The 14,507-nt window shown below is 47.2% G+C and overlaps 1 protein-coding gene across 1 annotated transcript in view; it reads left to right on the top strand.

Moving 5' to 3' along the window:
* The window catches only part of LOC139228734 (sporozoite surface protein 2-like), a 50,551-nt gene extending 48,035 nt beyond the window's left edge, over positions 1-2,516 (top strand). The window contains exon 5 of the mRNA XM_070860042.1: positions 2,391-2,516. Within this exon, the coding sequence (XP_070716143.1) occupies positions 2,391-2,516 (126 nt within the window). The remainder of the gene's footprint in view (positions 1-2,390) is intronic.
* Positions 2,517-14,507: the final 11,991 nt, after the last annotated feature.

Here is a 14,507-nt window from a genome sequence, read left to right as displayed (position 1 = left end):
CAGTACCCACTTCCTGCTTTCTCGCCATACCCCTTGATCCCCCGAGTAGTAAGGACTTCATCTAACTCCCTTTTGAATATATTTAGTGAATTGGCCTCAACTACTTCCTGTGGTAGAGAATTCCACAGGTTCACCACTCTCTGGGTGAAGAAGTTTCTCCTTATCTCGGTCCTAAATGGCTTACCCCTTATCCTTAGACTGTGACCCCTGGTTCTGGACTTCCCCAACATTGGGAACATTCTTCCTGCATCCAACCTGTCCAAACCCGTCAGAATTTTAAACGTTTCTATGAGGTCCCCTCTCACTCTTCTGAACTCCAGTGAATACAAGCCCAGTTGATTCAGTCTTTCTTGATAGGTCAGTCCCACCATCCCGGGAATCAGTCTGGTGAATCTTCGCTGCACTCCCTCAACAGCAAGTATGTCCTTCCTCAAGTTAGGAGACCAAAACTGTACACAATACTCCAGGTGTGGCCTCACCAAGGCCCTGTACAACTGTAGCAAACTGTCAGCCCGACAATGGCGATCCACGCCTCGACCGGGCCACCATCCTGCAGCCCGGCACTCCGTTATAGCTGCCAGGCTGTTGGCCTGGTCGATGGGGGTCCCTGGTGGCTCAGTGGTGGCTGCCAAAGGGACTGCAGAGCGCGCAGCGGCCCTCCCCTTTAAATGCAGGGGCAGGGCGTTCTGCCGCGTCAACGCTACGCGGAACGCTGACGATGCCGGCGGGGCGCTGGGCTCCGGAGTGCGTTGCTGGACTCAGCGCCGCTCTACCGCCTCGGGAACGCCCCTCTACAGCCATGGAGCACCTCTGATAGCACTACGCTGCCGTTGAGGGGCAGAAGGGTCGAATTCCGTATCTGGGGCGGTACCTCCTGTCCGGGCGATAAATGTCCCGGCCCCAGAAGGTTACCGCCTCCAAACGCGCCTTGGTGGCAATTTCCGCCCCTGAATCTCACTAAACAATTCTCCCCGACCATTCTAACAGGGAATAGGATCGACTACACCGTGGCACTGATCCTCCAACCTATGGCATCCAGCTGAGAGTGTGGGATTGTGGAATTATCCTTGATGTGTCTTCTGTACTCCTTTGCTATTTCGTGACAAGCGTGTTCGCAGTCATTACTGGGTTTAACCCAAGATTGTCATTTTTATTTCACAAGTAATCAATCTGATTTAAAGAAGATAAACCCATTAAAGCAATTCAATAACTTCACAATGAAAGCAATGTGTTGACTGAGCTATTGAGGTGATTATCTTCCGCTCTGAGGGCAACTAGAGATGGGCAATAAATGCCGGCCTTGCCAGTGACACCCACATCCTGAGTGAATATTTTTTAAATAAATGGGAACAATGGACGTTAATAAAGCAAGCGCACCAGCTGCCTTTGAACATATCAGGACAGAAATAAAGAGCCAAAGAACTAGAAGAAGATTGAAACAGCGAGGAACACGTGATTAAAGTTTTATCTGACAGCTCTGTGGGGGTGCAGAATGGGTAACAGATGAACGAAGGCAAGTCAAACCTGAGTTTAAGGAAAGGAGGAACATGAAAAGAAATGCAGCTGAAAAGGGATCAAAGGGCCAATATGGTGATCATGCTGTCCAATAATCTCCCACAGGCAGCACGAGGAATTTTAATCTACAGAGTTTTTTTTTTAAAGAAACAATCGAAAAATGATATTTTTAACCAATGAAAATATTTGTTTTTTTTTCAAAAAGGTTTATTTTTTTATTTGTATTTTTTCATGGAAGGAACTTGTGTGGGGGTGGGCGGGCGGTGGGGGGGGGGGGCATTGGCGGTGGGGGGGGGGGCAAAATTGTGGGAAATTGGGCACTTTTCTCTCAGAAATGAAGGGAGGCTGTAGCTGAGGTGCCAATGGCCTCAGTGGGGCGCTGCAGGGGTGCTATCACCAGAGCTGCACTCAATTCCAGCTGGCTTTCATTCAGTGATAATCAGACTGCTGCTCAATCCAGTTCTTAAAGGGGATGTCATTTCAGGCAGCACCTGGTCACGTTCATCATTGCTGGAGTTGACTGAGAGCTGCAAGAAAGGTCTGCAATGGATGCCCCAATACTTCATACAAGGGCCACTCGTTTCAATGACCTGGCATTGGAGGTATTGGTTGGGGGCAGTGGAGAGAAGGAGGGATGTACTGTTCCCTCCATCTGGGGGAAGGCTAATGCCACAGGTTTTTAGGGCCATGTGGGCAGAGGTGTCGAGCCCGTTGGGGGCAATAATGGTATCTTTATCCCCTCTTCTCATCCCACTTCTCCATTAAACCAGAAGGCCTTATCACTTTCCAGCTCCTCATTCTGTCTGCCTTCCTTGCTCCATTCCTGCCCCCCTGCCCTCACCTTAACGTGACACTTGTGCCAATTATGCTTTCAGATAGCCATGCAGCAGATGAGCAACCTGTGCCTAAGCCCATCCAACCGAGTCACGAGGGAGAAGAGGGGGATGAGGATGAGGAGGGGAAGGAGCAAAGCACTCCGTCACTGCTTCTCTCACCTGTAGGCACCAGCTCAGATACTGGCACTACGCGGTCCTTAGAGGTTAGCTTAGCAAAAGGGTCTGTACTGGGTGATGCACCAGGACCTAGCAGGCTGCAGCACGGTCAAGGGGAAAGGGAACATTGGGTGCTATTTCCCTGGAGAGCGAGTTCGCATGTGAGTTCTGCTGCACAGGACTCAGATGAGGATCTCGATGGGGAGGCGTTCATACAAAGGGTGATGGCCATGCAATCCGACATGATAGGTGCAATGGCAAAGATGTGCGAGAGCCTGTCGGAACTGGTAAGGAGCATGGAGGAGTCCACCTCGTGCATTGTACACAGCTCTCCGCACACCATGGAGCACATCATTGTCAGTGTGCAGATGGTGGCATCCCAGAGAGACCATGTGGATCCAGACCTCATGACGCCTGTCATGGGTGACGTGGCAGGTTCCATTGTGGCACAGGCGAAATCAACGCAACGTCTTGGTGCTGCAATAGAGCCAATGGTTGCTCAGAGGCAAGCTCAGACTGCTCTCATGCAGTCTTAGCTGCATGCCACACAATCTCTGACTGCTGAGATCGCCGCTGGGTCCACCACAGTCGACCGGGATCACACAGTGTCGCAGCAGCCCAGCAATCTGTGCTCCAGCAGATTGGTAGGGATGCTGAGGTGTTGCCCAGGGGAGTGGCACTGGGTCAGTGGAGCAGGAACCTGCAGTCCTCTCTCAGGATGACGGCACTCCTGATCCCACCACTGCCACTCCACCATTGCATTTGTCACTGCCCGTCACCCAGCAGCCCAGACTGCCGCTGTCCAGCCTGGGGTGGTGCACTCTGCAGCCAGGCCTTTCAGGCCCAGAGCTGATCGAGGGCACCCTGCAAGGCCATCTGTAGTCTCTGGCCCAGACACACAGCAGCCTTCCACCAACCACACTGCAGCCACAGGGGACACACTGCTGAGAAGTATTAGAACAGGTCAACGAAAGAGGGGATACAAGGAAATGCACAAGGGTGATGAATAAATACACAGTTATTTTACTATTATTGTTGTTTGATAAATGTTGATTGGAAAGTTTAATGATTGCTGTTGTCTGATGAAGGGAAAATTGATGTGGTGATGGGGACATCCACAGGAAGCGGGAAGTGGGATGGAAATCAGTGGAAACAAGCTCTGATGAGACGGGCACAGACCCCCCCTTGCAGATTCGCGATGGAGTCACTGCCTCCTCCGTCGTGGTTGTTGCTGCTCCTGCTCCTCCTCGACCTCCTGCTGTTGCTCCTCCTCCTGCTCCTCCTGGCCCCCTCCTGATCCTAGTCTTCCTCCTGAGGTGGTGCAACTATGCCTGGTGGCAATGGCTGTGCCCTCATAGTGGCCAGGTTGTGCAGCATGCAGCCATTCAGGCAAGTACTGCAGGACTCCTCCCGAGCGGTCAAGGCAGTGGAACCGTTGCTTCAGTACTCCAATGGTCTGCTCAATGATGTTCCCGGTGGTGGCATACTCTCATTGTATACATTCTGGGCAGGAGTGGTGGGGTTGCAGAGGGGAGTCATGAGCCAGGTGGAGAGCGGATATCCCTTGACTCCGAGTAGCCAGCCCCCGGGCTGGAACAGAGCTGGCACACTGATCTGGTACAGGATGAATGCATCATGGCTGCTGCCAGGATAGCGGGCATTCATGGTGTGTATTTCTGCGTGTGTGGTCGCACACCAACTAGGCATTCAGTGAGTGGTAGCCTTTGCAGTTATGGAAGATCTCAGGATTGTTATGCGGTGCCTTCAAAGCGACGTGGGCGCAATCAATGGCGCCCTGCACCATGGGGAAGCCTGCTATCCTGGCAAAGCCACATGCACGCTCCTGCTGCTTCTCTCTGGTCATGGGGAAGGAGATGTAGTCCCTCCTCCTTCGGTACAGAGCATCTGTGACCTCATGGATGGAGCAATGGACGGCAAACTATGAGATGTTGGAGATGTCTCCTGTTGCTCCCTGGAATGATCCATTGAGCGCGATGGTGACCTTGACTACCACTGAGAGAGCTGTCCTCACCCTGGTCTGAGGCTTGTGCTCGGGTTGCAGCAGATGGCGGAGCTCTGTGACCACGTCCTTGCTGAAGCGCAGGCTTCACACACACTGTTCCTCAGTCAAACTGATGTAGGAGAACTGCTGCCGGAATACCCAGGGAGAGTAAGGCCTCCTGTTGCTAGCCCTATGGTGCCGTCTTCCTCTGGCAACATATTGATGTGATTGTCCCTGTGCTGCTGCCTCTGGTTGCATGCTTTTCCATACTTCTTGCCTCCCCAGGCTGTCCATTCCACACATTCATCACTCCCTACATAAAGTAATTACACCTAAACTGTTGGTGCACTTTTCCTGCCTGTGTTGCCTGGATGTAGAATCTGTGGCAATCTCAAATCTATTATCGAGGTTCAATCCATCTGTTTCCTCGAACCATAGCATCCCCCTGAGCCTTTTCTTCTCCAGAGAAAAACAGCCCAGGGCCTGGCGCTTTAACCTCTTCTCATAATTCAGAAGCCTTAAGCTATACATCAAGCTGAATGCCCTTTTCTACACTGCCTCCAATGGCTTGATATTTGATATCTGTGTTTTGGTACGGAGACCAGAACTGTACATAATGCTCCAGGTGTGGCCATACCAGTGCCTTGTACAGACCCATTAACACTCCCTGAGATTTTGGGGGTGAAATTCACTATCGCCCCATTTGGGAAGCTAACTTTTAAAAGTTTGAAAGATTAGAGCCAGGTGCTAATCCTTTCAAACTTAAAAAAATTTGGCGTTGCGTTCCAAGAAGGAAGTGGAGCGCTAAATCAAGTGTTAATTTTGTCCCTGATTATCGCTTTTATATGTATATATAAAAATTTTATTTTTACATTGGCAAATGATAGTTTGTAAACAAGCAAACTGATTGAAAATTACAAGCTTTTCACCAAATCCTAGGTTCGCTAATTTAAATATTGGTGGGCGGGATCCCAGTGGGATTTCCAATAGAGTTGGGGAGTTCATCTCTCGGGGGAAGTGGAAGGAAAGTCTGTGCCATAGGCCTCAAGCAACTGGCTCCCTCCGGGGCGACTTAAGACACCGTTGAATTCTCCGTGTTGTCCAAGTGTAATCCATCGCCAGTGATTCACTGCATTTGGCTTGTGTGCCATTTAAAATTTAACATTTAGATAGTGAACAGAATGACATCATGGAGCCTGTGTGACTACTTGTGGTAGTCCTGCCCTACCACTCACAGGAATGCTGACTCCCACACAGATGTTGCAGTGTACAGAAGCAGACTTTCTGACTCTCTCAGTGTCATATTCTTACACTCTTCAATTTTATCTTATCTTTATTCATTTTTTAACTTTTTCTCCAATTCTTACACATTCATCCTCCTCCAGCATTCTCACTGTATTGAAGTCAAGATTCATTGCATCATCTCTTGTGCTAACACATTTTTTCCTCAGTCAGTTTTCCCTTCTTCCTCTAACCTCCAAAGCCAAAGCTGGGCATTATCTAATCACCTCCCCTGATTCACCTTATCTTCTCTCCTACTTTTTTCAACTTTGGCAGTGTCCTCCACTATAGCTCTTATATCGAATGACATGATGTACTGCAATTTCGCGGGAGCTGGTAGCCCCTCCCCACCCCCTCCCCCGGGGCAAAAATAGTTTCGCGATAACGGGACAACAGGGGAACTTCGGCCCCTATTTTTATCCCGAAAGCCCCTTTCAGTGGAATTTTACACACAGTTACAGACTTTTAAAAGTAGCTCTGTCCCCTGGAGCTGGCATTATCCATGGGACAGGCCACAGGTCACATAGGTTTCTCAGCACCAATCCTGACTAACCTTTCCTAATGACACTTTGCCAGCATTTTCCTTCTGTTTTTGTCCAACTGTAAATTTACCACAAAAAAAAGCTATTTGCCTGCTCCCTAGAGGCAACCTTTAATTCATCTTCACACGAAACACATGGAAACACGTAGTGCCAAATAGATGACAGTCTTTCATAATCAAATTTCAGTGAATAATTAAGAAGAGGGTTTAAAAAAATTATTTCCCTATTTGTAATTATTTGGCAAGAGTTTTTTAGATGAGTTTTTAATTCTCTTTTGTTCATCATTTGTCTGTATGGTTTTTGCTATCTTGAGTCTGTTGTGCTTTTTCCATGATACTCTTGCCCTGTTCTTCCAGCCAGCTTATCTCTTTTTTAAAGAAATATTCCAAACTTCACATGCCAACACCAGCCTTGACTCACTAATCCGTGGATAAAACAGGCCCACTTCTACCATCCTACATCTGGTCATTTGGGGATTTCTATGTGTATTTGCTTCATGGGTTCTTTGCTTAAGAATTCGGAGCAACACATTGCTATTGAGAACTAGTTAGTTTATTAACAATCACACTACACATTACCAATTCATCCACTAGGCTCACAACTGCATACCTCAGTGTGGATGACCTAGACCCAACTGACTGGGGTTTATTGAGTCTTGCGAACATCACATGACTGGCTAAGCCACTCATGATGCAGCAGCTCTACAAGCCTGTGAGCATACTCACAGGTCCACACATTGCACTATGGAGCAGTTGTCAGCCACTGACTATGCATTGGAGCACCCGCAGACTGTGCCATTGTGAAGCGCCAGTTTAAATCCATCATCTCCCAAATGGAGCTCAAGAAATTTCACACAGGAAAAAAAGAGGAGTCAGAGGGAGAATCGACCTGAGCGCTGATTTTCTCCCATTTCCCAGTGAATGGCTCAGAGCAGCGTTGGCCAAAGCCTGGGGGCAGGTTGCCCGCCGCCCTATTGATCGCCAATAACCTAACAGCAGTACAAAGTAACACCAGCGATGTTGGACACACCAACACTTCCTCTGAGTGCTGGGCTACTGGAGGTCCACCATTTTGGGTCTGGTCATATTGGCTGCAAATATGGACCTTCTCCAAAATCAGGCAGTGCCAGCCAGACTGGTACAGTTGCAAGAAGTGAATATGAACTAACTTTGCAGGCACAAATCTTGCACACGTGCAATTCCACATCCCGATATAAACAGGGCAGATTCAACAACAGGGCAATGCAGTTATATTACAGTAACACATTCTGTACAGCCACCTAAGAACTCATGCTAAGAGTGGAAGCAAGTCTTCCTCGATTTTGAGGGACTGCCTATGATGATGAAGGGGAAGCAGTCCTGTAATATGAATGCTGTATGAATCATACAGACCAGGAAGATCATGTGTTTAATCTGTGGTCCATGCTGAATTTGTTGATCTCAAGGGTGCTGGCAATGATGGCGCTATGATTGGCCTCAGAACCCCTGAACTAGGGAGAGAGGTGAGGGTGGGGGGAATCAGTCAGGATTCCTGCTCAACCTTCCTATCCAATTTTGCTGGAAATTGACAGACTTCAGTTGAGGAAAAGAACAAGTTCAGCTGTGATGCAACACACGGAGAGTAAGCACTTGAGTGAAGTACCAGATGGCAGTTGGTACCAAAGAATCATAACTCAGCGGGATTCAGCCTCTTTAGGAGTGCAGGAGAAAAAGAACAGAAATAAAATTCGGGATGGACAATAAATGCTGGCCGTGCCAGTGATGCCCACATCCCGTGAACAATTTAAAAAAGAAGCACTTTGTCACCTTTAACCAACCATTGCAATCTCAGGGACAAGAATATGGTTAGTGCTTCATTACAGCAAAGCGGGGTAATCATCATTGTTATTCAGTTCAATCTGCTGTCAAGAAAATAGCAGCAAAGACTTTGGGGCCGAAATTCGGTAACGTCCCATTTGGGGGCGGTAACTGAAGCAAGGTGGGACTTCCTGTGCCCGACGCAGAAGTCTTGCCCCGGTCACGAAATTGGGGTTACCACCCTCGAGAGGAAGGACGAATGCTCCATTTCCTCTCAGAGGTAGGAACGGGGCAGTAAGAGCGCAAATTTTCCAACCTTGCGCAGTGCACCGTGTAGCGCTGGCACAAGCACAGGGCCCTCCCCGGGAGGGCAAGCTGAGAGCTCGGCAGTGGGGTGAGGGGACACCACCACGCCACCGGGGATTAGGGTGCCGGGACCGCTGCCCGGCACAGAAGTGAAGTCTCGGGCTGCATCATCGTGGCACGGACCCCGCAAAAGCGTTAACAAAAGGCTGGACGGGGTAAGTCGGTAGGGAACAAATGGCGGCACACCCTCACGAGCAGAATGTAGCCTGGTTCGCGACCCGTGAGACTGGCACGAACATCGCCCACAGCGGTCTCATGGGGCGCGACCCAATTTTCGCTCCAGGGCGAAGGCGGGTCGCTGTGTATGGTGATGACATCGGCGGTGCAGCATCCTGGGGCGCTACAGGCGGGAGTGGACGCTGCCGTTTTGTGCCTCTGCTAACTCCCCCCGCGCACTTTCGCGGTGCCTCCCCCTCCCAGTGAGAAATCGTTTGCGCCCTGTTAGCTTTCAATCGGGGCGCTAACGGAATGTGAAAACGATATGAATTCCTCCCCCTTACAGTCAATAACAACTACTTGTATTATACAAGGTCATTTATAGTCAGCAGTAAGCCTTTAATCAACCCAAGTAGTCTGAAATAGTTGTGACTTGTCCTGCTTTGAGCTGGACACTCTGTTTTATGAATTCGGAGTTAATCTTTCCAACTTATTTATGTGTCTTATGATGGAGACATTAGCGGTTATTCTGCAATCCAGATTTTCCAACTTACATCCCTGCAAATGTGGCTCCCCACTGTTGACACAAATGATAGGTGTCTGCTGGTTTCAAATACCAGACAATCAAGCTCACAACAAGAGATTGCCTTTTAAGATTTTGTTAACAGCACTACAAAATAAAGAAAGGTTACAATTACCTCCACTTGGAAAACAGAAGTAAAGTGGCTTTGGCATGTTATCTTCTCAAGTCTGTTCTAACAGACAGCAGCAAAGCTACCCAGATTTGCTTACATCATAGGAACTTTAGTTGTAGTGACCTGTCTGTGGAGCCCCCCCGCCCCCCGCCCTTCTCATCTTCTGCTTATTCGGGAGAATGCCTTAAATCTGTGACCTAACCATAACCATAGGACCATCAGGACCAAAAAGTTAGTCTGCAGGTACAGCAAGTAATTAGGAAGGCAAATGGAATGTTGGCCTTTAATGCAAGGGGGATGGAATATAAAAGCAGAGAAGTTCTGCTACAACTGTACAGGATATTGGTGAGGCCACACCTGGAGTACTGCATGCAGTTTTGGTCTCTTTATTTAAGGAGGGATATACTTGAATTGGAGGCTGCTCTGATAAGGTTCACTAGGTCGATTCCTGAGATGAAAGGGTTGTCTTATGTAGAAAGGTTGAGCAGGTTGGGTCTATACTCATTGGAGTTTAGCAGAATGAGAGGTCATCTTATTGAAATGCATAAGCTTCTGAGGGACCTGGACAGAGATACAAAGAGCATGTTTCCCCCCATGGCAGAATCTAGAACTAGGGGCCACAGTTTCAGAATAAGGGATCACACATTTAAAACGGAGATGAGGAGGAATTTTTTCTCTCAGAGGGTCATGAATCTTTGGAATTCTCTAACTCAGAGAGCTGCGGAGGCTAGGTCATTAAATACATTTAAAAGATGGAGATAGACAGATTTTTGAACGATAGGGAAGTCAAGTGTTATGGGGAGCAGGTAGGGAAGTGGAGTTGAGCCAAGTTCAGATCAGCCATGATCTTCTTGAATGGCGGAACAGGCTCAAGGGACAAATGGCCTACTCCTGCTCCTATTTCTTAGGTTCTTATGTTATCACACCGACATACCACTTCTTTTCTACACAATTGCTACAAAAATGAGCGAGAACATTCAATTATTTTCAGACACACATACCGACATTGCAGCTTAAAATCAAACACGAACATTGCGGGTTTAACTAGTCTGGCCCTTACATCTCCTAACATTGGCACAGAAGCTTGATAATTTATTGGAAAAATACATGCAGCACTACAACAGTTTAAAATAAATTAATCAGCCTATCATGAAAGGTGATATGCAGTTGATCATCAGCACAATAGTCTTGAGGAATACAAAGCAGTACAGCAGTATATATCCATTTATGGTCTGTCATCCCAGCTGCAAGGTCTATGCTACACTGCTGGGGCTCAGGATCTCAGAATCGCCCATACTCATCACTAAGGCTATTAATGTTTTCAATGAATTTTCTTCAGCAGCAAAGGAAGCCTCACAACTTAAAGTATAATCCCAGTTTCTGTTGCAATCCTGTTAGGGAAAAAATGCCAAGCATATAATTAATTCTCCTTTTGACATACCTACAACAAAATCCTAACAGAGGGGTACGGTAGCATAGTGTTATGTTACTGGACTAGTAATCTAGAGATGTGAGTTTAAATCCCACCACGGCACCTGGGGAAAATTTTAATTCAGTTAATTCAATTAAATAAATTTGGAATTCAAAACTAGCATCAGTAATGGTGACCATGATTGTCAGAAAAATGCAATTGGCCTATATGTGACTCCAGACCCACAGCAATGTGATTGAATCTTAAATGCCCTCTGAAATGGTCTAGCGAGCCAATCAGTTGTATCAAACTACTACAACAAAGCCTGCACTGTGGGAAAGACTGCAGCAGTTCAAGAAGGCAACTCACCACCACCTTCTCAAGGGCAATGAGGGATGGGCAATAAATGCTGGCTTTGCCAGAGATACCCATATTCCGTGAATGAATAAAATGTTTTTAAATCCTGCACGACTTAGGAGTCTTTTGATCAAGAAATAATATTTCTTGTTGAAACGTGGGCATTCTTCCGTCCTCCCCCGCCATGAAGATTCAAAACTTAATATGCAAGCACGGTCGAGGACACGAAATAGCCATTCAGCCCATTGAGCTCATTCCTCTACTAACCCTAACTCATTCCATCTAGCTTCCTACTGCATCTTGAGTGCTCCAATGGTTTTCTCCGCTAACTTGTCTAATAGATTCACGGAGTACAAATTATCCCCCCGCCTGAAACCACTCCGTTTCGATGTTTTTTTACCACAGCTGCGGTTCAGGTCGACTCTTTCGGGAAATTGCACTCTTTGTTTTTTTTTGTTTTCATCCGGAAGTTGGTCATAATGAGGGGGTGGTGACTACACCTGAGGGGCAAAAATGCGGCGGTCACATCAACCGAGGGGCGCAAGTTGGGGGCGGTGCGTATTCATCGCCGCGATTATGTCATCAAGGCGCAGCGTCACTACGGCTCTCCCCTTCACTTAAAGGGGAGAGCCTCCGCACTTTTTAAACTTCGGTCCTCTGGGCCACCAGGGAGGATTTCGGCCAGGCCAGTGGCCTGGCACCCAAGAGGGTTGGCGGCAGTGGCAGTGAGCCCTCCCCTTTAAGGGAAGCTGCACAGCCGCTGCAAAAGGTCTCAGCTTCACTGGACCACCGGGTGAAAGGTTGTTTTGGCACCACGCGGTGGGCCGAACATTTTTCATGGGGAATGTTGCCATCGGGGGTTAGATCGGCGGTGCGTACGATTAACACCAATCGGCAGCAAAGGAGCGGTAAGGGGGAGATCGGGGCACTGCCAGAAAAACTCGAGAGGGCAATTGGGCTAACCAAAAGGCAGCAGCCACTCCACTCTGCAGTGTGGCCGCCGATTTGTGGTGGGAACAGGCCTTAAGGAAAGGGGCAATTTCAGCCCCAGTCATAGCTGTTTTAAATTTACTTTGCGCTAATTAAATCTGTGTCCATTGATCCTACAAGTCTGATGTACTTTGAAGTAATATTCTGGGCTTACAGCACAAATCATATTTTGCAAATTACTGTGTTGTTCATTTATTTCTCAGCCACAGCTCAGTTATCTGTATTTTGCATTTTTCGATCTGTCATGTTGGTGTTGAATGATTGCATCCCTGTGCCTTGGAAAAAAAAGCGAGAGAATTTAATTATATGTATGAGGTCACGTCAGGAGTGACAAAAATCTTATATCGAGTTGATAAGTGTAAAAATAAAATGACAGACGAGAGTTTGCATGTCTTTTAGGTTTATTCATGCAGACACTGGTGTATTACTGCTGGCTGCTGTCACCGACCCTTTTTAAATCAGGGAGAAACAATGCAATGTATGTACCTGCGTCAAAAAAAGATGATTATTTTTCACAAGAAAGTATAAAATGGGAAAAGGCCATTTGAGCTTCTTTCGATACATCGTGTATAATTTACATTACTACTTACATTTCTACTGCACAGAAAGGTGCTTTCAGAGTGCTTTACAATGTGAAGCAAAAACAACTTATAATGTCATGGACTCTCCCACAATCCACAGGAAACAGCTTCTGTCAAAGGTAAATGCACCACATAATGTGTTCCTGAGCCAACCAGACCAGAAGGGTCCCAGGTTCAATCCAGTCTATGCTGAGTTACCTGAACTCAGCTGGAGCAATAGTAGGTTTGATAGGATTGACATCAGTGCCCTGGGTGGGGGGTGGGGTGGCGGAAAGAGGGGAAAAATCTGCTCCTGATCGATATCCAGTACCCCTTGCTGGAGAGTGTTGAATAAATCCTGTAAGCAGATGTTACTCTACTCTGGGCAGAGTTATACAGGAAAAATAATGGTCCTATCTCTTTCCCCATCCCCCAATTCTCGACCCTGGTCTTTTCCATGCACTGACTTGTACTATAGTACAGTTTCCTGAGTGCCAGTAGCCCTCCAGTGTCGCAAGAATCCTCCTCAATCGTCTCCTCCCAGTGGCTGAAGAGCTCCTCCCAGCGTCACAAAGCAGATTCCGCCCACAATGGGGCACAACGGACATGATCTTCATAATAACATAAGAACATAAAAAATAGGAGCAGGAGTAGGCCTTACGGCCCATTGAGCCTGCTCCACCATTCAATAGGATCATGGCTGATCATTGACCTCAATTACACTTCCCCCACCCACCCGATCTCCATATCCCTTGATTCCCCTAGACTCCAAAAATCTATCTATCTCAGCCTTGAATATATTCAGAGACTCAGCATCTACAGTCCTCTGAGGCAGAGAATTCCAAAGATTCACAATCCTCTGAGTGAAGAAATTCCTCCTCATCTCTGTCTTAAATGGCCTTCCCCTTATCCTGAGACTGTACCCCCTAGTTAGACACTCCAACCAGGGGAAACAACCTCTCAGCATCTATCCTGTCAATCCCCTTCAGAATCTTGTATGTTTCAATGATATCACCTCTCATTCTTCCAAACTCCAGAGAGTATAGGCCCATTGCACACAATCTCTCATCCTAAGACAGCCCTCTCATCCCAGGAATCAATCTAGTGAACCTCCATTGTACCACTTCCAAAGTATATCCTTCCTTAGATTAGGAGACCAAAACTGTGCACAGTACTCCAGGTGTGGTCTCACCAAGGCACTTTTGTAGCAAGACTTCCTTACTCTTATACTCCAACCCCCTTACAATAAAGGACAACATGCCATTTGCCTTCCCTATTGCTTGATGTACCAGCATGCTAGCTTTCTGTGTTTCTTGCACAAGGACACCTAAATCTCTCTGAACACCAACATTTAAAAGTTTCACACCATTTAAAAAATATTCTGTTTTTCTATTCTTTCTACCAAAGTGAATAACCTCATATTTCCATGCATTATACTCCATCTGCCATCTTACTGCCCACTCACTTAGTCTATCTATATCCCTTTGCAGACGCTTAGTGTACTCCTCACAGCTTACTATCCCACTTACCTTGTATCGTCAGCAAACTTGGATACCTTACACTCAGTCCCTTCATCTTGGTCATTAATATAGATTGTAAATAGCTGAGGCCCCAGCACTGATCCTTGTGACACTCCACTAGTTACAGCCTGCCAACCAGAAAAAGACCTGTTTATCCCTACTCTCGGTTTTCTGTCCATTAACCAATCCTCTATCCATGCTAATACATTACCTCCAATCCCATGAACACTTCTCTTGTGTAATAACCTTTTATGTGGCACCTTATCGAATGCCTTTTGGAAATCCAAATATACTACATCCACTGGTTTCCCTTTATCTACCCTG

The sequence above is a fragment of the Pristiophorus japonicus genome, chromosome 2, assembly GCF_044704955.1.
Source record: "Pristiophorus japonicus isolate sPriJap1 chromosome 2, sPriJap1.hap1, whole genome shotgun sequence".
Taxonomy (NCBI): Eukaryota; Metazoa; Chordata; class Chondrichthyes; family Pristiophoridae; genus Pristiophorus; species Pristiophorus japonicus.
Note: the sequence above shows the minus strand (reverse complement) of the source record. Positions and strands in the feature narration are given on the sequence as shown.